General features: G+C 42.3%; 2 protein-coding genes across 2 annotated transcripts; both read left to right on the top strand.

Moving 5' to 3' along the window:
• Positions 1-1,654: 1,654 nt before the first annotated feature.
• On the top strand, positions 1,655-3,501 carry cybrd1 (cytochrome b reductase 1). The gene is made up of 4 exons (XM_083776544.1): positions 1,655-1,934; positions 2,312-2,520; positions 2,619-2,773; positions 2,913-3,501. Exons 1-4 carry the CDS (start codon positions 1,724-1,726, stop codon positions 3,184-3,186), a joined length of 849 nt encoding a protein of 282 aa, XP_083632670.1. The 5' UTR covers positions 1,655-1,723; the 3' UTR covers positions 3,187-3,501.
• An 849-nt stretch (positions 3,502-4,350) lies between these two features.
• dync1i2a (dynein, cytoplasmic 1, intermediate chain 2a) lies at positions 4,351-25,512 on the top strand. Its single transcript, XM_083776909.1, has 16 exons — positions 4,351-4,427; positions 5,700-5,821; positions 6,784-6,901; positions 9,145-9,232; positions 10,717-10,838; positions 16,919-17,005; positions 17,244-17,406; positions 17,493-17,592; positions 18,458-18,583; positions 19,653-19,799; positions 20,654-20,767; positions 21,172-21,305; positions 22,974-23,118; positions 23,290-23,430; positions 23,905-24,030; positions 24,671-25,512. The coding sequence occupies exons 2-16, from the start codon at positions 5,714-5,716 to the stop codon at positions 24,782-24,784; spliced, it is 1,833 nt and encodes a 610-aa protein (XP_083633035.1). The 5' UTR covers positions 4,351-4,427; positions 5,700-5,713; the 3' UTR covers positions 24,785-25,512.
• Positions 25,513-25,599: the final 87 nt, after the last annotated feature.

Here is a 25,599-nt window from a genome sequence, read left to right as displayed (position 1 = left end):
TCCGAGTGAGATTAAAACAAAATTGTTTGGTTTTGATCGTTGGGATAGTGGCTTTTATTTTATATACATTACTGTATATAAAAGGCTAATATTGCCACTCAAAAAAGACAAACTAACAAGATATATTGTACAAACATTTTATTTATAGAAGATTGATGTACAGTATCTGAAAATGTGCATTCTATTGCATGTTACTAGTGATGTATAGCCTACTGTGTATCTTGTCAGTGCTTCTCAAACTTTTTGGCTCAGGGCACCCCTGAATTATACATTGTTAAGTTAGTGCACCTCACATTTATGTCATATTATGGTAGGCAAATATGTAAAATCTTTCCCCCTAAGATACAGTTTGTCCCAAGAAAAACTTGCGAGTATTTCAGTTCCGATTTGGAGAGATAAACAACTTACTTCATATTTAACCACTTGAACCACATGCAGCATCCCTATTCTGGGTGGAACATTTGCCAAAAATAACTGATGTACAAGCTCACATGCATTGTGAACTTGTAGATCGGCTATTTTTGGAGAGGAGATTTACGTCTCCATCTTGCGCCACCCATTTTTTACTATTTTGAAAATAAATTTAAAATAGTTCAACTAGCCGATCTACATCTACACATGAGCTTGTAGATCAGCTATTTGAACTATTTTAAAAGGTTTTTTTTAAATAGTAAGAAATGGCAAATAAGTTTAGGGATAAGGATTGAGGGGTGGTGCAAGATATAGCCCTTAGTGTAGGTCAAAAAGGAACACACCAAGTACATTTAAACTTGGGTCTGTTTTAAGTAGCCTATATAGGGTGTGTTTGTGTGTTTGTGCGAGCCTCAAATGAGTGGATGTGCAATTGTGCATGTATATTTAAATTATGTCTACTGTACTGGTCAGTTGGGTCAGTTCGTTGAAATGGCTTTTTATTTGTATTTTAGTTTTACCCAGGGTAGTAGCTGAGCACAAATGCTCATTTTCAGCAACGTGCTGCACATAAAAATTAACACACAGACATATACACACAAATTAAGTGTGTGGCTTAATTTAAATCTTGCACATGACATCCTATTGTGTAATTTATTTTAACCGCCACAAATGTTACGAAACATTGCAGATGCTGGGTTGTGACAGGAATGTGGCTCAAGTTATAAAGACATGATGAAATTATGTACTGTAATTGCGTATGTTAGTTGATGATTTATCAATGAACATGTTATCCAATCTGCCTACATTATCTGCATGGTTGTCCTGTCTTAAGATATCTGCACTGTAAAATTCCTGGCACTGCTTTTGTACATTGTTGTTTAGCTTACAAAGTCCTACTTTGACAACACAGCAAAACTGTACATAGGCCTATTTGGTCTTGGTCTTCAACGATGCTCAAGAGATTTATATACAGGAATCTAAGTTGTGAAATGTACATTAATTATCCACCTGAATTGAGCAAATAAGCTAGCTTTAGGAACTTTTCACTATAAAAGCATTTAACAGTCAAAAGTACAGAAACAATTCAAGTTCCACCTGGAGGTTTACCTCGCGTCATCATAAATGCAAACTTATCCAAACCATATAGATCATAACTTCTGTCACGTGACCACCAAGACCCAACCCGCTGACAGTAGTGTAGTAGCTGGACTTGTTGAATGTTGTGAGCAGCAGCCAGCCAGTTCCTCCAGCTGGATTTTTGCGTTCCTGTGTGTAGTGTCGTACTAAATGTGTAGTAGTGTAGTGTCGTATGTTGAATCTGTTGATGGTGACGATGGAGGCTTTTACGCAGTTCGTGTTCCTCATCTCTGCGGCTGCGTTTGTTGGTTTTGCCTGTATAACATTTGTGTTCATCTGGGTGTTCAACTTTAAAGAAGGATTAGCGTGGGATGGAGGACTGGCCGAATTCAACTGGCATCCGGTCTTAATCGTTATCGGATTGATATTTTTGCAGGGAATTGGTGAGACCCTCTTTTTCTTTTTTGTGAAAAGGAATATTTCGTACCCCAAATTCACGAATGTAATGTGACGTTTTCACCAATTTAATAAACGGAATAATGGTTTACCTAGTCTGAACAGGTTTGTTTGATCTTAAGTCACCTTTAGGCTATAGGTGACTTAAGATCAAACAAACTTGTTCAGACTACCGGTATAATACCTACGGTCGGGAGAGCCTAAAAATAATCATTCGTGTATATTAAGTTATAATTATAACGTTAGTTTTTTTTAAATGTCACAATCAATCCTTAAATGTATGCTTTTCTTCTTCAGGCATTGCCGCATTTAGGCTACTTTTGGAATAATAATATGACAAATGATCAGATTTGTTCTCTTTCAGCCATTATCGTGTACAGACTCCCATGGACGTGGAAGTACAGTAAACTAGTGATGAAGTTTACTCATGCTGGCTTACACTCATTAGCCTTCATATTGACCGTGGTAGCGCTAGTAGCAGTATTTGACTTCCACAATGCTGCAAAGATCCCCAATATGTACAGCCTACATAGTTGGGTGGGACTGGCCGCTGTCATCTTATACTCTCTACAGGTACAGTAGCTACATCATATAGGCCTATTCTATCAAATAGTGGACCTTACTAACTCACATCATTTGTGAATATTTGTTTTCGCTCCCTCCATGAGCAGCTTGTTCTAGGTATAGGGATATACTTGATACCTATTACTCCTGTGGCCTTGAGAGCAACATTTATGCCCCTTCACATCTACAGTGGCCTTTTCATCTTTGCCAGTGTTCTAGCAACTGCTTTAATGGGCATCACAGAGAAACTTATTTTTGGACTGTAAGTATTGACATTGACAGTATAAAAATACATTTTCTAGAATAACAGAACTCCATGCACTCCATCTATATTAGTATGCAGTCTTATTGTGAAACTGACACCTTTTTTGGGGTGGGGCCCGGGGGTCTCTATTATTAAGGACTGGCCCAAAGTATAAGGACTCCCCTCCAGAGGCAACTTTTGTGAACATTCTGGGCATTCTTATTCTGGTGTTTGGAGCACTCGTCCTCTGGATTGCCACTCGAGCGTCTTGGAAACGCCCAAGTGACCAGAAGATCCTGGAGTCCCTGGACTCTCTACATACCACTGGGGGAGGGGAAGCCAACACTAAAGTCGGACCAGCCCTGTCTGAAGATGCTGAACTCGTAGACCCAGAGACAAGTGGGGAAGTCAGGAGAAGGACTAAGGAGTAATAAACCTGATGATTTTGATGCACTGCAAACCCATCAGCTCAATCCGTCTACAAGGTTTAGTGAAAGTCAAAGAAAAGGCAGATATCATTCTTGCTAAATGGCTTTGTCTCTAACGAGCACCTTAAATGCTGCTTTGTCTCTGAATGCACCTTAAATACTTTTGGCATTGTGTCTCTTATTTCTTGTTATACTGAATGCTACTGCTTGAAAAATACTATTTTCATAAAAGAATAAGCTGTTGTCTAATACCATGATGGCATTATCATTTTCTGTATTTCTCTACATTCCATATCCCAATAAAATATAGACTTGTCACTGCATGGGAGCTGTTTAAAAGGTGTTCACTGCATGGGAGCTGTTTGAAAGGTGTTCACTGTTTACCTTAAAGTAGCCGACCTGAATTTTATTCCGTTATATAATCCAAAAAGTGATATTGCGCATTAAGGGACATGTTTCAATCTGGATTATTATTGTATACAATACATAAAACCACGAAAGTATTTATTATACAGAAATGTATCCATCCATCCTATGTTAATGTATGCAATAATTGGTCTGGACTACTATACTTACTATTGAACAAATTGGGCAGGGCATTGGGGTGATCATCCTATGGCACTGTTGGTGTGTTATTATGGAGATCCAAGTTTGCTACCTCTACCTCTGTTGTATGCAGGCCAGTTGGCTCATCAGTCAAGCATAGTAATACCATGGTCAGTACACCAGTTACTAGTAGTTTTGGCATTGTGGGCAAGTGACAAGTCCTGCAGAAAAAAGAAATCGGTCCAATCTTGCCCACTGCGTTTTATCAAGTCCAGAGTCAACACAGCCATCCTAGTCCTACCAGAAGATTTTAGAGCACTGTGTTTCTTTATCTTGACAGGCTTTATGGAGATGCTGATGCTGGTGTGTGTGTGTGTGTGTGTGTGTGTGTGTGTGTATGTGTGTGTGTGTGTGTGTGTGTGTGTGTGTGTGTGTGTGAGAGACGCAACTTGGTATAAACTATACCAAATGTTATTCAATCCATGTTTGCACTGGTAGTGATTGTCCTCAGATGACTGTGTACGTTGAACCATCTTTGGGGCAGGTTTGCTCCCTGCTGGCAGAGCTGCAGTACAGCCTGTGTACGCGAAATGACTCTGTTTGTCCCTCCTCCTGGTCCGTAGCCACATCGGATGGTGTTTGACTGTGTTTCAGGAAAAAGATTTGTTGTCATTGTCAACCTGAAAACGGAATCCAAGGTTTGTGTTGACTATCTAACATTACCCACAACTGCTAATTTCAAATAGCTAAATCCAACATTGTGTGATTGTTGGTATAGATAATAGATAATCTAGCTAAATTTAGCCAGTTTTCAACGACCAGCGTTAAAGAGAAATTGAATGTGGCCGTAGCTTAGCCAACGTATAATTTACATATTTTCTGGATCTGTTTTGGGTCAAATTAGTTTAAATGAAATATTCACATGTTGTCATGTGATGTGTCACGTTAGATTTGGATCACATCGGAATGAAATAAGTTATAAAGCTAGGCTAACCTTTATGGTTTCTGCTACCATACAGGGTGGGGCTCTGACATGTTGGAACTGCCACACAAGCTAATTATTTGATTCCATCAATAGTGCATGCCGATAAGGATGGTCAGAGATCAGTCCGCAACAGAAAAATGTCATTGTGTTCATCCATCCATTCACGTGTACTCCAGTCTGGCTATTACCTATCGTTAGCTTGTGGGGCCAACCACTGCTATGCTATGCATGGTGGTCCGACTCCAGACTCCGTCCTGACTGAGGCTGCAGGCATTGTAGTCATTATAATGCTCAGCTGAAGTAGTCAGGTGATGCTTCAATGAGACGAATATCTTCTTAAAGCTGCAATCAGACAGAGTTTGTCCCCCGGGCCCCACCGCACCTCTATTTTTCTTTTACCTGTGTGATTTTTTATTTGTTTGCATCTAAGTGTATATTTGTCTTTAAATGTTCTGATGAATTGAAAATGGAGGACCCTGTTGTAAACAAGTCTTAGTGCTTTTTCTGGTTTTATGATTATCCTCGTGGCAAATTTTGTTGAACTGTACCCATTCTATTCTACAAACTGTTAATAACAATCAATCAATCAGAGCTCATGTTAATACAATTTAACTAACATCTGCATTTGCAATGGTCTGCTCAGTCACATTATACTCCACTGAGACATTTAAATGTTTTGTAAATGTTTGACAAGTACTACTCAATTACTCACTGCCTGAAACTAATAAGCATAATATTTCCCGGGGATGGTGGCTGAGTGGTAGCCCCTTTCGGGACCTGTGTTTACCGTTTCTGTATTTGGAATGTCAGTAAATACAGGACAGATAAACAAGGGTCCCGAAAGGGGCTAGCTGAGCGGTAGAAATGTGGTCTCATTTTGGAGACCTGGGTTCAAAACCTGTGTAGGACATATAACGTATGGATTGCTGCTCAATTGAGAAGGCCAAAGAAGGTGATGACCAAAATGAATGTTTTGTTTGTATAGAGCTCTTGGGCATCATGTCGGACAAAAGTGAGCTGAAAGCGGAGCTAGAGAGGAAGAAACAACGTTTGGCACAGATCAGAGAGGAGAAGAAGAGGAAGGAGGAGGAACGCAAGAAGAAAGAGGTAACATTATTAAACCTAACTTTTACTTTGCTTTATCAAGGTGACAAAAACAAAAATTGTTGACACTATTCTTATATCATAGACCAGGGGTCTTCAGCAGGGGGTCCGGGACCCTAGGGTGTCCTCAAAGTTACTACAGGTGGGCCGCCAAATCTTTGTGTGATAGGATACTTATTTTTTTACATTAACCACTTGAACCCTAAGCATCCCTATTCTGAGGAGAACTTTGGTCAAAAATAGCAGATCTCCAAGCTCACAATGCCTTTAACGCTAATCATAACCTGCTTTGTCAGCTTGTAGCACTGCTAGGGGGGGGGGGGGGGGGGGTCAGACCAAGTACAGAGTCAAAGGTGATGTTTACTAAGTATTGGTAAAGGTCTGAAAATACACATTAACATGAATCCAACATACACTGATGACAGTGCTGTCAAACAAGTATATGAAGCCATCTATGGGAAAGTTTAATCTGCAACACAATTTTATACAATATGTAGTGTGGGAATCCCTGCTTCATGTCTCCGTTAAGGGGTCCTTGGGGTGAAAAACGTTGAAGACTCATCTATTTCTTTCTGTACAAATTTGTGAAGCTCACATTTCCCTTTCTTTTTTTTTCTTTAAAATTTCTATCCCACGATTTTGTAACCCATTTTTCACCCCTGTGTCAATTATCTAATGTGATCCTGGGCTCTACACACCCTCCGCCAACCTAGTCCCCATATATGGGGACATGGGGAGAGCAACGGACTTGAACTCATGCTTCCTTCATGCCTGAGTGTCCAAGTTGCTCCTTTACACCTGACAGGGGGGGAGTTTCCCTGGTTGGACGTAGTGCGTGGATGGAACATGTTATTCCAACCAGTTCAACATTTTTCCTTTCTATTACCCACAATCTGCTGTAATGAATTCAGATCGAAGGCAATGTATTCTCAAGTAGAGACGCTAACATAGCAGCATGTTCCCAGGCTGACCAGAAGAAAGATGTCGCTCAGGCACTCACTGATGAGTCTGACCTGGAGAAGAAGAGGCGTGAAGCTGACACCATCCTGCAGAGCATGGGCATAAATCCAGATGTTACTGTTGGTAAGTTTCTCCCCTTCAGAATGATCATGGCAATTGCTGATTTACATTGAGGTGTGAGATCTGAAAAACCTCATAAAACTTGAATCTACTTTTCTCAGTACTTGGTGTTATTGCCAAGCGTATCAACAAGCCGATGTCTGATCCCGATATTGGAGAGTCCTAGTCCATCATAATTACTAAATATTTAGTGTTACAAAAAAGGAAACAAAGATTCTATTTGCAAATATTTAACTTGTAAACAGAACAAACAACTAAAAATAAATAAATTTTTGATAGATAAAACAAATAAGTATACAACTTTAGTTAGTATTATGAAAAGTTAATTATACAAGCAGAGATGTACATTTAAAATACACGTAAACTAAACTTCATGTAATTCTTGAGACCTCCTAAAAAATCATCCAGACCAATATATGGTTGGGCTCTACTCACAGATTCTCCGATTTGAAAGCAGTGATTTTCTGTATCGGTGGTTTCAGAGATTGTACCACTTATACAGAACAGAGAGAAGATCGATATTCTGCCCCAGGTTGGATGCTTATTTTGTTGTCTCGCAGGGAAATTACTTTACTTTAAAATTAAACTCAAAAGCAGGCACAAATTGTTAATGATTTCACAATAATAGTGAGTCACCTGAGTTGAAGTGTGTTTACTGTCTCCACTATATCCCAACAGGAGCAGAGCCCCCTTGATGAAAGAATAATAGCACAAAATAATATCCAGGAGTGGATATTATAATACCCAGAATATGTCCTGAAGCAGGAAAACATGGTATACAGTAACAGGCCGTTCACACAGGACACCGACCTGCGGCAAGTCCCATTGACTTCTATAAGGAGTGGTTTGTGGCTTGTCAGACTTGTGTTCTGGTGTCCAGCAGGTTTTCCACCTTCTGACGCCCCGTTCAAAGTTGAACCAAATTCAGCTTTGACCCCTCTTGCCGCTGACCTTTCACTGCGCAGCCAAGAGTTGTACCAGTCTGTACTCAGGACTACTATGATTTAAATAGAATATATATAGAAAATAAATGATAGAAATTAGCATGGCAAAACCTCAGATTTCGTTTGGGGCTGTCAGGTTTGTAACAGATAATCACGAATACATTGATATCTATTGTATGTTAACCATGATGTGTCCCAGATGGATGGTTGGTTAGAAGGAGGAATGACATTTCCCAGTATGCCCCTGGGCACAAGTGTGTTTATTGTTGTTTATGTCATTTGAATATGGGAATGCACTTTGGGGATTATGTTGTGGGGCTTAGTGTTGTATGTTGTCCATTTGATGATTTATCGGTTTAGTTATTGATTTTATCGGTTACCGGTATTATGTATATTGGTGTAACACGATGATTACTGATTAGGCTACTGTTTGTTGTGATTGTCCATCTCTCTTTACCCATTGATGTTGAGTTGGTTTGTGTGGTTGTGTGCCGTTTTCACAGTAAAGTATTTAGTATTATTAATGACATGGCATGGCTTGGCATGGCATGTTCTTTCTTTGTGTGGGCGTCTGGCCGGATTTAGGTACTTACTACTTAGGCAACATTATATAATCAAAGTTGGCTGCCAATACTTTTTGCTTTTGATGCCATTGGTACTAACTGTGATGGCAAGTTGAACAGCAAGTTGCCGCCTATGTCCGGTGTAAGCGACTGTTTTTTTGTAAAACGGACAATCCTCATGACCAGAAAGGAAATTTCATATTGCCAACAGCAGGTGGCAGAAAAGGTCCATTAAAGAATCATTATGAAGCCTTCAATGGTGGCAGCAAATGGCTCTGTCAAATTGTTTAGACCAGAACTGATGGGTCAGGAATACAAATAATAATAATTTGGCAGTGGAATTAAATAACTATTTCATCATAGATTTAATCTAGCACAGTGTCAGTGTTTTAGTTTTTTAAGTTATTTAAGAGCTTTTTAAAGCAATACTTTTTTTCTTTTCTTTTTCAATTTACTTTTTATTGAATTTTAATCAGACAATTGACAGTACAGACAATACAAAACAAGACAATATACATACAATACACACAAGGGGGAAAAACTGCTTCTCTTCTCTATTGATGATCAAAAATACAAGTACCTCAAACAGGTGTATCTGCTTCTACAGGTTAAACAAATGAATTTAAACAAAATCAGGTCTCGTTGTCGAGATAAGCAATACATATTTTTAAGCATTATTCTTCCTTTTAATTATTATACACTATCAGACTTAGACCAATTTGCCTCTTTCTATATATAGGCCCTCCTCCCATGTCTCCCACTTCCAAATCGGTGGGCACGCCAAGCGAAACAGGAAGCCAAGACTCTGATGGGGCTGTGGGACCCAGGTATGCACACCTCATCATAATGCTTTAATGGTAAAATGCTTTGCTTTCTTCCAGCATGGAGCCTTCATCTGCTTAGCACACCACAGTGTGGGAGTGATGCCAAGGCTATTAATTGTGTCACGAACTAGGGACTCACTACACCTTAGGCAAAACATGAATGTTTTTTCCAGGGTTAGTGTTTTTTACAGATTTGTATTTATGTGAGAAATTTGTAATCTGGTTTACGCTCTTGCGTCATACATACATCATACAACAACTCATTGGCATATATTTGACCAACAATTCATCTACCCAGGATGTAGAGAAACATTATTTGAGCAGCATATCACCTTCCATTAGCCTTTTGCTTTGTAAGCATTGCATAGTACTGCATCATAATCCAAACACACACAATTATAAAGCTTGTGTACAATACCAGCACCCATGGCAAAACTTGGCACAGAGCTTAATGTTATTACACTGAATGATGACTTGTTTATGCCAAGGGTGTGCATGTTTATTTAATTTGTGCTGTTATATTAGGAGAATCCTAAATGAACAATGAAACAGCAGGCTCCTGCGATCATGCGATGCCTGAGGGACTTCTTAACCCGCAATTACAGACCCTTCCCTGGACTGAAACCTTAGCCCCCCCAGTGTCCCATCAAGCCCAGGGAGTTCTTTCCCCTACGTGTTGACTCATTTCCCTCACCAGCATGGCCATTTCCTACGCACATGGAGGTCATGTTTTCTCCCTAAGGGTCCTCTCTCTCTGTCTCTCCCTCTCAATCTACACAAGACTTAGAGCCTTTGGTGTGACATAGTTAAGGCTGTATCAGCCCCTCAGGCTGCACATTACACCCGATGTCATCCCACTCAGTAGGTTTGTGTGTCCATGCATTTTTAGCAGGTCCTCAGAGTTAATTTACACCTAGATTAGACACTAGATTAAAAGTACATTTTCTTTGTGATCTCTGGTCCAATCAGCATGTTGTGTGCCTAAACTCTAATTTATGTCCTCTCTTGGTTTATGCCTGCCTTCCTGTTTCGCTCACTAATGCCGCCTTGTTGCTGTGACACTAACCAGGACACTGCACTGGGATTCTGATCCGTCCACTCTTCAACTTCACTCTGATTCTGAGCTGGGGTACTGGACACTATCTTCTCTCCTTTCCTGGTCATTTCCCCTTCTCTCTATCTACAGCATGGTTACCGTACCTCATCATGTTAATACAGACTAGAGAACATAGACAGTCAAGTCATGCATGCGCCAGTATGCGTCAGACTCAGACTATAAGTTATTTGGTGTTGGCCAAACCTAATGGCACTTTTCCTCCACACAAACAGCTTGTTTCAATCAATTCTTGTGCCTAGATCATCTAAACTCACAAGGTGTGAGTATTTGTTTTGTATTCTGTGTGCATTTACAGTGGCCTGTTGAAAGTCTCCCCTGGCCTCTGTTTGTTTTGGGTTTGTGCATTGTTTGAGTTCTGGTTTGCTTTTAGGCGTGCACCTCTAAAAGTCACACTGGGAATGACCAAGATCACTCAAGTGGACTTCCCTCCACGTGAAACTGTGTCCTACACCAAAGAGACCCAGACACCTGTGATGACCCAGCCAAAAGAAGGTGATACATCTATGACATTGTTTAAGACAAGTTAATGCAATGCCAAGGTGTGTGTGTGTGTGTGTGTGTGTGTGTGTGACCTAAAGACCTCTTTCCCTCCCAAACACGAGTTACACAAGTTATGTTTTCAACTTTTCATTGTTTAATTAGCCATTTTTGATCACTTTTAAGACATACAAGGTTTTCCTCTGACAGTCTCTAGCATACATGTTTGGAACACGTGACCGGAAAAAAACTAACTAACACTGGTTTCTTAGGGCTTCTGGGTAATCAAGGTGCATATATTATGTGTGTAATGTGTTTAAAAAAATAACACATTACACATAAAAACCCCAGGAAAGTGTTTCTTGTGTCCTAAACATCATTAAAACTAGACAAAGTGCCAATCGGCACAGGTCTCCACCAGGGCAGGTCAGGTTGTGGCCTCATGGTGGCGCTATAACAGGCTGTTGAGGAAGATTTGGGCCGGAGGTTCGTGTTGGAGGGATGCAGGTACAATGTTTTTCCATGTGTGCATACATAAGTTGTATACAGATCGATGCAGTTATAGCTAAAAACAGGAATCGGCCTGTTATAGCGCCACCGTGAGGCAGATTTTGAGGGAAAAATTGTGGCATGTCGTCCTCGGCCTAGTGAAAATGTGCGTGTATAATTTAACGGAAATTGCACACTGTGTTTGTGATTTGTGGCCTTTTTTCGAAATGGACGAATCGTGTGAGCTTTGGAAGCCAATCTTAGCCAATCAGGATGTAAGATGGGAAATGGTGCCGCTCCGTGTTGATCACATGACTATGGAGATAGTGTATACCGATTTGCGTGAAATTTGGATAAAATCTGAAGGAGTAATAATAGAAAATGTGTGTTTACATATGTCGGCCTCCTGGTGGCGCTATAAAGAGCAGATGTGAAAAATTCCAGGCAAAGGTTTTTCCACGGACGGACGGAGTGCAAAACATACTCTCCCCACATGCCTTCGGCCTGGTGGAGACAATAAGCTCTGGTTGCAAAAGGGGTGAAGTGGCCCTTTAAAGCACTGTAAGTAGTTTATACCAATACAAAGCCAGTACCTTTCAAAGATAATATTGAATCATAACATCTGTGTGTGTGTGTGTGTGTGTGTGTGTGTGTGTGTGTGTGTGTGTGTGTGTGTGTGTGTGTGTGTGTGTGTGTGTGTGTGTGTGTGTGTGTGTGTGTGTGTGTGTGTGTGTGTGTGTGTGTGTGTGTGTGTGTGTGTGTGTGTGTGTGTGTGTGTGAGTGAGTGAGAGAGTTAGCGGAGGTGATGGGGGAGTCTGTCCCTCTGCCTGCATTTGGGCTTGTATGTTGTGGCCAGAAGCCTGCCTTGTATGATCATACGAGAGGGTACAGGAAGTGAGCAAGCAGTAGAAATGATCTTGCCTCACCAAGCTCAGAGATGAAAGTCAGGGGAAATTGTAGGGGCCGGGAAACATAAGAAGTCAAAGGGGAGATTAAATTCACAAGGCCTGCTCTTCTGGACCCCACATCCCCTCTATACCAATAGGCCTCTGCTACAATTAATGTGCAGGACGAGAAGGCCAATACAGGAAAGATAACTGAGATTGAGGGGCAGATATAAAGGACTGTTTATACATCTGCCCACTGCATCTGAAGCATGTCAATATGTATGTAATTGCTGCACACAGGAGCTTTAATGTGGCTGTCTGTTCTCTTTGAGAAAGAAGGGAATATTTGAACTACTGTACTACAAAGATCCACATGTTGACCACATGTGGCATGGAATATGTAATATTTCTGAATGTGCCGCCGTTCCTTCTTGTTGCACAGTGTGATGACATGTAGTGAATAATGCATTATGGGCCTTAAGCCAGGCCCTTTTTCCGTTACACTGTTGGCTACTACTGCCTTAGTGAGTGCCATACGGTATGTGCCTTTTTAATTTCTTCCAATTTATTGGCAGCCAGGTAACACTCTTCTCTTAAATGTATATAGTTATAGTTATCTGGCTTAGGTACTTGTCGTCAGGTCATTTTCAGGGGTCATTATGTCATTACATTGTCAAAAGTTTAAAATAGTTGTAAAAGTTTTAAGCTCACAACACGTCACATCCTGAGGTGAGCTTCTAGATCGGCTGTTTTCGCTATTCGTCATTTGACAAAGTATATATAGCGTGTAAAAGACTTTTGTGGGATAATATCTGTGCAGAGATAAAGATTGAAACCTCTTGTCTGTTTTCTGGTGGCACACACTCTCCAGGGCAGTGTAAAACCATGTTTCTGCCGACTGTTCAACACCAGGGCCCCCTTCCTCTCCCCTATCTGCCACTATGTAATCATTTCATCAACTCCCTCACTTCCCTGTCTTCTCCCTTAGCCGAACAGGCAACATAACAAAACGCACTCAGTGACATTGTGCGTGTTCACGCCATCACTCCTGGCACTCGATGAGACAGCATCCCCGTCCCTGCTCGCTCCCCTCAACACACATTTGATATGCGCTGTGGCGTCGGGACCAGCGCTCTGATTGAGCGATTCAGCGTGTTGTCGAGAGGAGGTGGCGGCACGACACTCTCAAGGTCAGCGGGCGGTGGCATGAGAGGGAACCGCTGCCTTTCCCTGTCTGCTGCAGCCCACTGTCTCCTACAGTGTCAGCTGGAAACCCCCTATAGAGGGGAGTAACACTAAGTTATTATTGCCACTTAAAACACCCCCCCCCCCCTCTTCATAAACAGTATAAAGATCAATAGTTTACAGTGTGACCACTCTCATAATAAAACATGAAACCGAAAACCCGTATGGATATTATCTTGCTAGACCCGTGAAGACCTCCAAACTCCTTTTCTCCCAGTATGCCTTGAGTCAAGCTTGTAGATCATTTAATGTCTGCCTCAGTGCTACATAATGCACTTGTGGATAATAATGCAGTGCAGGCAAGCACTCGTTAAACTGAGGCTTACTTCTCATTATGAAGAAAGATATGTGGGGTATTCATCGATTGGTCTGCCTGGAGCTGTATTTAAAAAGGCTTCTCGATATGAGGGAGTGGAGTATTTCAGTAAATTCAAGATTCATTGCAGGACGAAACTTAATCACAAAGGAACCTAATGGCCCCCTTGTTTCAAGCACTATTCTTGTGTTAACCTTTTATGCATCTGATGATTAGTACTATGATTAGTACAATTTAGATGATTGTTGTCTGTGTGTGTGCTTCCATTTCTCCTCTTTTAACCACTTTAACCCTGGCCTCCCTATTTTGGACATGTCATGAGGTGAATTCTTTTTAAGTTACCAGCTAGTGGAAAAAGCGGCACTCCAAAATAAAAGATGGAAGACTGGCTCAGAGGCAATTTCTTTCAGAGCTCTTCAGTGCAGAAACGCGTCGGCGTTCTCAAATAAACATGATAAATTGCATCTGAGCCAGTCTTGCATCTTTTATTTTGGAGTGCCGCTTTTTCCACTTAGTTGGTTTATGAGTTCAGTTATTTTCAAAGCTGAGCAACCACTGCCTCAACCAAGGGCAGTTTCCAGAGGAAGTGCACCTGCTTTTCTTTCTTTATGTGTAGAGTACCAGGTTTGGATTTCCTGGTTATTCTGGCATTTGTCTTCAAATCTTATGTGCCTGCAGAGATCACTCTAACCTGCGATGGAAAAGTGGAAAAAGCAAAACTGTCATTTTGCAGATGATCGGTCTGTTCTTCAGAATAACCGGCATCTTTTTTTTTTTTTTTTAAGATATTCTTTTGTGGCTTACGCCTTTATTGATTTTTTAAGGGATAGAAAGTAGGCTGACAGGAAATGGGAGAGAGATGGGGGGATGACATGTGGTAAAGGCCGTGTCGGGTCCGGGAGTCGAACCCGCGGCACACCGCGACTGGATCACCAGTCCGGTGCCCAGACCGTTACGCTACGGCCTGGGCCATGACCGGCATCTTTGACAGCTGACATCTTTCCGTTCAATTTGTAGTGCTACAGTATATTAATAACACGTTTTACTCTAAGGTTAACTTTTAATTTGCTGCAGTTATTGGGCTGTTTTTTATTATCCCTAATAAGAATATATTTCCATAGAACTACTGTATTTCAGGAAGCAAAATAATGCATCTCTGTGTTTTTTGGAACTGTGTGCTGGGAAGTCATTTAGCATCTTGCAAAACTGTGGAAATTAGACCTCTTTGTTGTCCTGTGTCAATCTATAGATGGAAGGAGACACCTGCAGCAGCGAGTAAAGGTCATTTAGTTTTGTACTTAAAACTCAGTTGGATGCACGTCGTGTTTGCATTACATTAATATATATTGTCCATTGACAAAGACCGGTGATTACCCCCACCTCATACATACACACACACACACACACACACACACACACACACACACACACACACACACACACACACACACCAACTCACCAAAAAAAAAAGCTTTTATTCCTTAAGTGGTACAAAAGCCATAATTGGGCCTGCTTTGAGAGGAGGTGTCAGTGTATAGGACATCAGTGATCTGGGTGAATTCTGTGTGCCCCCCCATCCCAAACCACCACCCCGTCCCCTACATGCTACCACACCCCCACCACTACCCCCAAAGGGGGTCACCAGGATCACTAGCTTTTCTCCAAATGGCAATTTTGGCTGGCAGGTGCATTATACCCTTTATTTTCAGATTGTCTGTCCGCTCCTAATGTCTGGCAGGTTGATTGCTCTGGCTGCCTCGCCGGGGAAAGGCACTGACGAGCACGGCCAGGACTGGCTGAAAGACAGTGATTACTGTTTTCCTTTAAGCCTGATTGAGGCCCTTGAAAGGAAAGATTTTAACCTTCTCCTGTTGGTTCCAGAGTATGGCCGTTCATTGAAATGGCCTGTGTGTCATCAACCCAGTTCTGTAAACTCATCAGAACACCCCAATAACCTATTTCCCCAGTACCATTTGAACAAACGTGTGTGTGTGTGTGTGTGTGTGTGTGTGTGTGTGTGTGTGTGTGTGTGTGTGTGTGTGTGTGTGGGGGGGGGGGGGGGGGTGTTGTCGTCACGTCACATAATGGTCAAAGTGACAGATTTTTTCAGTGGGCAAGAAAATGTAGCACTGTCACCATATATGAACTATACAGCTAACTATAAAGGAACCAGACAAATATTTCTCCTTTCTCCTTTTTTTTTATTTACATATCCAGGTGTATCCTATTTATGACCATGACCACTGAAAGATGTTTGCTTGTAAAAGCATCCGTTATGAAGCCGGTGTTCAGTTTGACAGCTGGTCAGCCCTACAAGATGTATTTTTGTACATTCTCTGTGGCTGAATAGCAACCGAAGGAAGCCCCCTGCTGGGATGGTAATTGCATGAGCTTGCCGTTCAGGGAGAAGCTTGTCTGGGGTCAGCCAGGCGGAACAACCTCTGTGCCATCCTCATGCCACCTCTGAGGGAGAAACAAGACAATTCCCCGCGCCACCATCTGCTTTTGCACCATGCCGTCAGCTGGTCAGACCCAATAGGATGGGCCCCGGGCAGCTGCTCCACACCCTCTGCCCTGCTGCCCCTTGGCCTAGTGGGGGGCAACTTGTTACCAGGACACGGTGGAGATGGCTTCACTGCACACACAACTGCACTCCCTGTTGAATGGCTGGATCTCATTAACTGAGATTGGGAGGAGGTGGGGGACGGGTGTCCCTATGACGACAAGACACCCGTGGTGTCGCCACCCTCCTACACAAGTGACAAACTTTCTTACTATAGAGGGACAGGTTCTCTCTGAAAGGCGACATTGTTCTGGCAAACCAAACAAATGCTAGGCAGAGATACAGAATTGGTCCATTTCTACTTGCCATAACAGTAATCACAGAGTGGAGCTTTATGAAAGAAGGAAATGGTTGAAGCTGCTGGTGCTTAAAAGGAATTAAATATTTTTATGTGGACACCAATTTACATGATAATTGTCATGATTATTAATCTGTCTGTTCTTCCTTCCACTTTCAATTCAATTATTATTTACTATTTATGCACAAAACTTGAATCTCTGCAGAGCTAAATGTCAGATTAGATAGTCTGTTTACGTTCAGCATGGCTCATTTCTTGATCCAGTGATTAAACCCAAGTTCACCTTTTCTTCAACAGAGTTAGAGGAAGAGGAGGAGGTTGCTCCACCACAACCAGTGCTTGAGACCCAGACTGAGAAACCAGTCAATGATGAAGAGGAGGAAGGTAGGCTACCGCGTCTGAGAAAGTAGCATACTATGATTTATTCAGAAACCACCCTTACTGGCTGAACTAAGACTTATTGAACCGTATCATGTCTATTTGGGAAGCCTACAGTTGCTTTTGTATAATACCAGTATAAGTATTACAGTCTGGGGAAGCAGTGTGTTTTCAGTCGTGTCTGGAAATAAACTGGACTGCATTTAATAATCAATTGATTCTGTTTGTGCATCTGTCTGTAAAGCTCTGCCACATGAGCTGACAGAGGAGGAAAAGTTGCAGATTCTGCACTCTGAGGAGTTCATAACATTCTTTGACCACACCACTCGCATCGTGGAAAGAGCTTTGTCTGAGCACGTGGATGTCTTCTTTGACTACAGCGGCCGTGACCTGGAGGAGAAAGAAGGGTATGTTACCCAAAATAAAGTTTTGTCTTTTCATTTTGTTCTCTTGAGAAGTGGTATTGATTGGTTGATAATTCTTTTTTCATCAGGGAAATCCAGGCTGGATGCAAGCTGTCTCTAAACAGGACCTTCATGGATGAACACTGGTCTAAACACCGTGTTGTCACCTGCCTGGACTGGTCCCCTCAGGTGAATGTGTTAAAACTCTTGAATATAACTTCCCAGAGAAATAATTGGCCCTTTAAGCGTCAATACATTAATGATCACGGTGACTATTATTTCATCTTTGTGGGAGTTCTTTGGTTTTCTGTTAAAGTGGAATATGCGTAGACAGTGCTAATTAGTTGTTGAAATAAGTTACCTCGTCAGAGCACTAATTCTTTATGATTACATAGCTTGAATTTGACAGTTTACGTTAAGCCACAAGTCCCTCAGGAACTGGAAGTTATGTCACGCACAAATTGTCACTTAGTTGGAGGCCATAACGATTTGTTTCCTCCTGTGTCTGTATTCATTTAATTCTCTGTTCCACAATGAATCTTGACATTGATTGAACACCAACCCTTTGTTCACAACATTGCTCGCTCAGAGCAATATGCATACCCTTGTGAATTGAAATTGTGTATTCACAAACTGTAAAGCTCAATAGTTTGAATATGAGAGGCAGCAGAGGTTAATGGTTTGTTTACATCTGGGTAGTGTTTCGAAGGCTTTTCTAACCATTCTTTCCTCAGCCATTTCAGCCAGTGTACTTTAGAATTCACTGACGACTTCAGTTCCAACACTGATCTACAACCTGCTGTGGTGAAGTTAATGACTGTGTTTCTGTAGTTACAGAAATGTAGTTTTAAGAGCAAACTTATGAGCTGGAATATAAACTTTATTTACCAGAGTACGAGGGGTGGGGGATTTTGTTTACCAGGCCATAAATCTCGAAGAAGGGGTGCTTACTCATTCACTGAGGACTGCTATAGTCTTGTTCACATGGAGCCAAGCCTGGGGGGCATGTCTACTTCCTCTTGACATTAATTTGGGTTGATTTTTCTGTCACCAGTATCCTGAACTCCTGGTTGCCTCATACAATAACAACGAAGAAGCCCCTCATGAGCCGGACGGCGTTGCCTTGGTATGGAACATGAAGTACAAGAAGCCAACGCCAGAGTATGTCTTCCATTGTCAGGTACACAAGCAAAATGTAGCCTCATATCTTCAAAACCTGCCCTCCCTCTCTCCACACACAGTCACCATGGGTGGCTCCCTCTCTCTGACAAGTGTGGAACCCTGCCAACTCCCCCCCCCCCCCCCCCACCCACCCGCTCTTCCTCTCCCCTTTCGTCTCTCACCTTATACATCCCCTGCCCCTCATTCTCTCTTCATCCACATTGTGAGTTCACCAGGTTGGCATCCACCTCCTCCACATCTGTCCACAAACACATGTTTAGTGAGGCGCCAGAGAAGACCTGTAGTGCTGGGGCTAGATGGATCCTGAGTGCTGCAGTAGGATTAAGTGTGTGGAACCGGGGTAGTTATCGTGTGCATCTAAACAAGGGCCCTGTGTTCAGACGGGCTAGTGAGGAGAGGCGGTAGAGCCCCTCTGCTGGCCGGCCTTTTTACACTGCGTGCCCCGAGGTTCCTAGCCCAAGACAAGTTGAGTAGAACCACATGTTGCTCCCTCCAGAGCGGATGTAGAGGCAGGCACATTGCTCAGAGGAATAAAACTGAACAGAAGTGTGAACGCATTTTTCTCCATGCCTCCAAGTGGGCTTGAAATTAGATTTTCTTCACCCATGTGTCAAGTTCCTCTATTATGGGGGGGTTAAGATGGACAGAACTGCAGAAGGTCATAGGCCACCTAGTGACCAAGGACTCATTCAGAATAAAGTGGCATGAATATTGTCAGCATAATCCATGCACAATATATCCTGATGGATGGCCCAGGGATTGCGGTTCCTGCTTGGTGCTGTCAGTATTGAGGTGTGAGTCATGGAAAACACAAGATTTGTTGAAGCTAAATGAAAATAAGCAGTGTGCTGTACTTCAGCCTGGCCAATGCTGGAGGCTGAGCTATATTAAGACATTACTAGTCATCCTGAAATAGAGAGTTTCTCTCTGTAGCATTTCTTTTGATTGGAAGTGACACAGTGGTATATTGCTGCAGACTTGTCACTGGGTTGTCTCAGGACAGACTCAACCTGATGCAACCCCCCCCCAAACCCCTTAATTAATTTGAATTGGTTTTTATTTTTCAGTCTGCTGTTATGTCCGCTGCCTTCGCCAAGTTCCACCCTAATGTTGTAGTGGGGGGCACATATTCAGGACAGATCGTGCTGTGGGACAACCGGAGTAACAAGAGGACCCCAGTGCAGAGGACTCCCCTCTCAGCAGCAGCCCATACGGTACACTAAGAAGCTCAGTGTTTTTGTTGACAAAAATGCCTATACATGGCCATATATTGGTACATATCTGTCAAAAGCATAAAAATGTTTGAGAGATTATTCCCATTGTGGTCCTTTGAGTGTAAATGTGTGTGTATATACTGAGTTGAGGAGGAGGAGAGGGGGCGGGGGTGGTAGCAGAGACCTACAGAAAATATATAACAAACTAGAAAAAGTGCTCCCTGGAGCACATGTCTCTGCCAGGTCAGGTAGGTTATTGTGGCCTCCTGGTGGCACTATAATAGGCCAATGTGAAAAGGGTGCAATTTCATGATTTGAGGCATTTTGTTAAAAAAATGTGTTTTGCAAAAAATACACTTGCTGGTGGCGCTTTCACAGGCCAATGTGAAAATGGTGGGATTTATTCCTCTGTCTAGTAGTACTAGGAATGTGCGTGCAAAATTCCACGTAAATTGCACGCTGCGTTCATGAATTTGGGGCTGCGGTTCAGAATTGGCATTGTAGCGACCGGGAGTCCGGGACAACGGTGCCGGAGATTAGCTGGTAACAGAAAGACAGACACACGGACGGATGCACAGGGGCCTAAACATAGTCTTCCCCGTGCTATTGTCTGGCAGAGACAATAATAAATGCATTCATGCAATTTCAACGTACTAGATGAAGTAAGAGAACAAAAAACAGTATGGGTACTGACACTGTGAAAGGAACCTGTTACAACTCAACTATGATGGTTATAGGTCCAGCTGCTGTTCAGCCAGCTCGTTATGAACAGCTGATATGATATATTCTTTCCTGGTCTTGTGTTTGTCTTATGCACAGTACAAAATCCTTGTTTCTGCCCGCTCTCTGTACAGCACCCAGTATATTGTGTGAATGTGGTTGGCACCCAAAACGCCCACAACCTCATCAGCATCTCCACCGATGGCAAGATTTGCTCCTGGAGCCTGGACATGCTGTCTCAGCCCCAGGTACAGCCACCGTCTTTTTTTGGGTCACTGAATGTTCCAGAAACATTGCATAGTGACTTTTCCTCATCGGGAACTTTAGTTACACTTCCTGTCTCACCTACACATGTTAAATCTCAAATGTTTTCACTAGACCCATGCATTTTAGCCGTCCACCTTGGTATTCCCTTATAACCTCACTTTTTAAAACTTCAGTCAATACAACTTTGCTGGCTATGCCATTCCAACTCTGCCACCAAGCCTCCGCAATGTCAGATGTTAATATTTTATATAGTGCTAGTTGAATTTGGATTATGCATTAACAAGCTGTCATGTGATTTTTATAGGTTGTGGTTGGCATTGTATGTGTGTGTGACTGTGTGTTACCATAAAGGCTAACGGATGTTATTCTATGTTCCCTCCTACAGGACAGCATGGAGCTGGTTTTCAAGCAGTCCAAGACCGTAGCTGTCACCTCCATGTCCTTCCCCCTCGGAGATGTCAACAACTTTGTGGTGGGCAGTGAGGACGGCTCTGTCTACATGTCATGTCGTCATGGAAGGTACGCTCTCACAACCGTCCCCGGCGCCCCACTCCCCCCCGTTGTACGCCGCCAGGAAACTGAGGTGGTTTGTTAGGCCCCACCCCAGGCCCCAACAGTGTGTCAAATAAATATACCCCACTCACTTCCCCAACGCCAACGTGAATCCAGCATTTGATCTGGCTGTTTGAGGTTTCACTCCTGCCCAGCCATCCTGTTTTTCTTTTCCGCCTGTCAGTGGTGTTTGTAAAGGTTGTTCAACATAAACACAGCGCACATGCAGGGGGAAACAAATCATTTTTCCCCCCTTTCTTTTTTCTTCTTCTCTCTTTTGAGGATTCTTTCTCAGAGTAAGGGAGGTTGTTTACAGTTGGTTGTCCCGGGGAGACTCGAAAACTGAGGTTTGTCCCACGGTGCCGTCATTCGAGAAAGAGTTGGGCTTCAGCAAACCCCAGGTCCACTGTTAAAGAGATGCATGGCTCCAATCAGCACTGCCGACGTGTGACAAGTCCTGCAGTATACACCGAAACCACAGAGAGGGGATGGTTGCTAGGCTTTGCATAGCAGAATCACCTCTGTAATTGAGGGAATCATTTTCCACCTCATTTACAATGGTATGATACTCTCATCCCAGTTAATAACGCATAAGCATCACTCATGCTGAGTATTTACCTCTCTGCGTAATTATCAGAGCCATAGTCTGGTAACAGCTCTGCAACATGTGGATGAGAGGCCATAGGCAGTGCCTTTCTTGCTGCGCTACTGGTAATGGCTTGATAGAGATAAAATGATTTAATGTGAATACGTCCGACAGAGGTCCGTCTGAGCCTGTTGCGTTCCCTCATGCCCAATTGACTCACAAGAATAATGTAATGTGAAATACTTCCACTTGGGGGTTTTATTCATCCTATAATTGACGGTTGTTCTTGTACAATGCACAGGGTATTATGTTCAAATATTGTGAGCCTGACTAATTATGTGGCATCTTACTCAGCGTGCATCAAAAGTGCACGTATGAGGGCTTGTTATCGGTTTATGTAATTTTATGGCGAGCAAAGACTATGCAACAGTTTGGAATTTAGCAGCGATCACCATGTTAGACTAGGCATTCAGAATTTTGATACATTTTAACTGCGAAATCTACCCATGTTGTCTTTCCCAATAATTGAGCACAGTTGGTAATAACTCTCGACCAGCTGTGTATAACCACGTTACACAACATTGACAATAAAATGGGGTGGGATAGTTATTGTTTCACTGTATAATATGGTGTTATATTTATATTCCTTAATGTGATTTTCTCTACCCAGCAACCTCCTACAAAGCCTCACCTTCCTCCTTGTCCCCTTCAGCTCAACTGTATCCCCTTGCGTTGCATTGCCTTTTATGTTCTTGTCTGTGTTTGTGTCTTTGACCTTTAAATACTGCTATTTTGGCCACATCATGAATATCAAGTGAATACCTGGTCAAATAAATTATTACAATTATTCTTGCATTACCAACATTAAAGAAATTGCACTACTGCTGTACGTTCATCTGCAATGGCATGATTATGTGAAAATATGGATAATTTAGTATAGTCTGATCTTGAAGGGTAAAGGAGTTCTGTGTTGTAGCGTGAGAAATTAGAAGAAAATAACGCAATGATTTGGTCTGATCTTGCCATTCTTTGTTTGTTGTGGCCCACAGCAAAGCAGGCATCAGTGAGATGTTTGAAGGCCACCATGGACCGATCACTGGGATCGACTGCCACACAGCAGCAGGACCCATGGACTTCTCCCACCTCTTTGTTACGTCTTCCTTCGATTGGACTGTCAAGCTGTGGAGCACCAAGGTATGAGCCAATTGAGCTATTTATTCATTGGATACAGAGAAGCTCCATAAAGCTGTATGTATTGAGCTGTAACTGGCATCATATATTTATTTATTATATATTGTGCATATAGGAGGAGAAAGTGAAGTTTGTATTGATTTTTTCCAATTATGTTTTAACATTTGTTTGCAGAATAACAAGCCATTGTACTCATTTGAAGATAATTCGGATTACGTCTATGATGTCATGTGGTCCCCCACTCACCCTGCTCTGTTTGCTTGCGTGGATGGGGTTGGCCATCTTGACCTGTGGAACCTCAACAATGACACAGAGGTACTGGGACTCCGCTAGACACACACATATGTAATGTATCGGACTATATTTGATCCATTTCTAGAGCAGACGAGAACTCTGTATAATATATAAGCCGTCCATATGCAAATCATATGATGAACATTTGAATGTTAGCCTGTCCCATACAACAGCTGCACAGTCCTGCCTAGGCATCGTACTTAACCCATTAAGACCTGGAGCTGATGTGTGTCACCTTAGCTTGTAACCACTTTAACCATTATTTCAAACTTTAGCTGTTGGAATAAAAGCTACTTGCAGACTTTCTATTTTTGAAACATCGTGAAAATGTGTGCAAATCTTTTAATATATATTCTTTCACAGCAAATGTTTATAACTCAAATATTTGCTTCCGGGGGTTCCCCTGGAACAAAATGTTTGTGGGGCTCCTTGACATGAAGACGTTTGAGAGACATCTGGTCTCAGGTCTTAATGAACTGGGTGGTATCGTTTCAGGTCCCAACAGCCAGCGTCACAGTACCAGGAAACCCTGCTCTGAACAGACTCAGGTGGTCTCACTCTGGCAAAGAGATTGCAGTGGGAGACTCTGATGGACAAATTCGTGTCTATGACGTAGGAGAGGTGAGAACTGACAGTTTTTTGGGGTATTTGTGTTACTATCAATCACTTATTTGACCATTTAGGATATTGTCAGAGCAGTGTATAAACAACGTATAGTTGTCATGTATGCGAACCAGTGTTTTAACACACGTATGACCTTTGTTGTAGTTATGATTGGCAGTAATCATTCAAACTGCCTATGCGTTGGCTGTTACCCAAGTTGGATTTGAATAAAGTGATCTTAGTTGTATAGTAGACTTAAGTCTGTTTTACCGATAGTTGTGCAGGAGTGTCACACACCAGAAATAGCCGATCTACCAGCTCATGTGTTGCAGTGTGACACGATATGAGCTTGTAGATCAGCTATTTTCAGCGTGCAACTAAGTGTAAATCAGGCATTTAGGCCTGTCTATTGTATGTAGACAACAATCAAACTGTTGTCAGAGCGCAGCTCCCTGAGGACTTAACGTTTCTTTGAGTATGTGAGCCTATAGGCTTACAAATAGAGAGCCGCTCTCTCTACCCTGATCTGCGAGAGCGGGGTTAGGTCTCGGCGTCAGTTGTGAGATTGCCCGTGATCCCATGCCCCCGGTGAGGGATGTGTTTGGAATTTGAGTCATGTCTCTTTGTTGTTGTCCCCCCCCCCCCCCCCCTCCTACAGCAAACCGCTGTTCCACGGAATGACGAGTGGACTCGTTTTGTTATGACACTGGCAGAGATCAACGAGAACAGAGACGACGCAGAAGAACTGGCCGCTCAGCGCCTGGCTGCCTGATGTCGTTGCTATGGACATGTCATTATAGGGACCAGGGGAATGGGTTTGAATATTAGCCCCATTGTGATGGAAGGAGATGTCATTATGGAAACATGATTAGAGGATATATTCAATTATTGCAACAATGTTCACAGTTGTTGTCGCATACGGTTGAAAGTGTTGCAATTAGATTTGTCACTGCTGTTTTTATTTTGTAAACTCTTGCCTTCTTTATTGGTTGGTTCGTCACCAGCCTTCCTTGGGATACAGCTGAGGAACCACCTCCACCTCAGACAGTACCAGAGATGAAGCCATACTCCCAAATACAAACCTTTGTTCGGAGATTCAACCAGGTGCCTTAAAGGTCCACTATCTGTTTTAAGTGTATTGTATGGGCCAATGATGTGGGATTGTGTAGGTTCAGTGTCATAATCCATTTATCAATGGGCTTACTCCAAATATCAATGTGTTGTACTACTCATAAGTCTTTCCACTTAAGCTGTAGTAAATCTATCACATCATTACTACACCCAAGAATGTAAACATGTTGGAACCATAATTCATTCTCTTTTCATTGGTCCTTTAATTATCCTAAAAGATTACTTAAGCAGCTAACGGTTCATAAAATACTGAAATGCCTCTTGTCCTCAGTTGAATGTGTTTTTACTTCTACATAGAGCTTAAAACAGGTTTTCCATAATTGGGCTGGAATACCTTTTGAGATGTATGTATACTCGATAAGACAATTATACTGTGTATGCTGTATTTTCTGAATTAATTCCATTTCTACTGTACAGTATGACGTGCCGTTCTCGGCATACAAGTCTCATATTTGT

Source organism: Protomyctophum parallelum (assembly GCF_964188405.1).
Source record: "Protomyctophum parallelum genome assembly, chromosome: 11".
Classification (NCBI taxonomy): domain Eukaryota; kingdom Metazoa; phylum Chordata; class Actinopteri; order Myctophiformes; family Myctophidae; genus Protomyctophum; species Protomyctophum parallelum.
The sequence above is the reverse complement of the archived record's forward strand: the minus strand, read 5'-3'. Positions and strand labels throughout refer to the sequence as shown.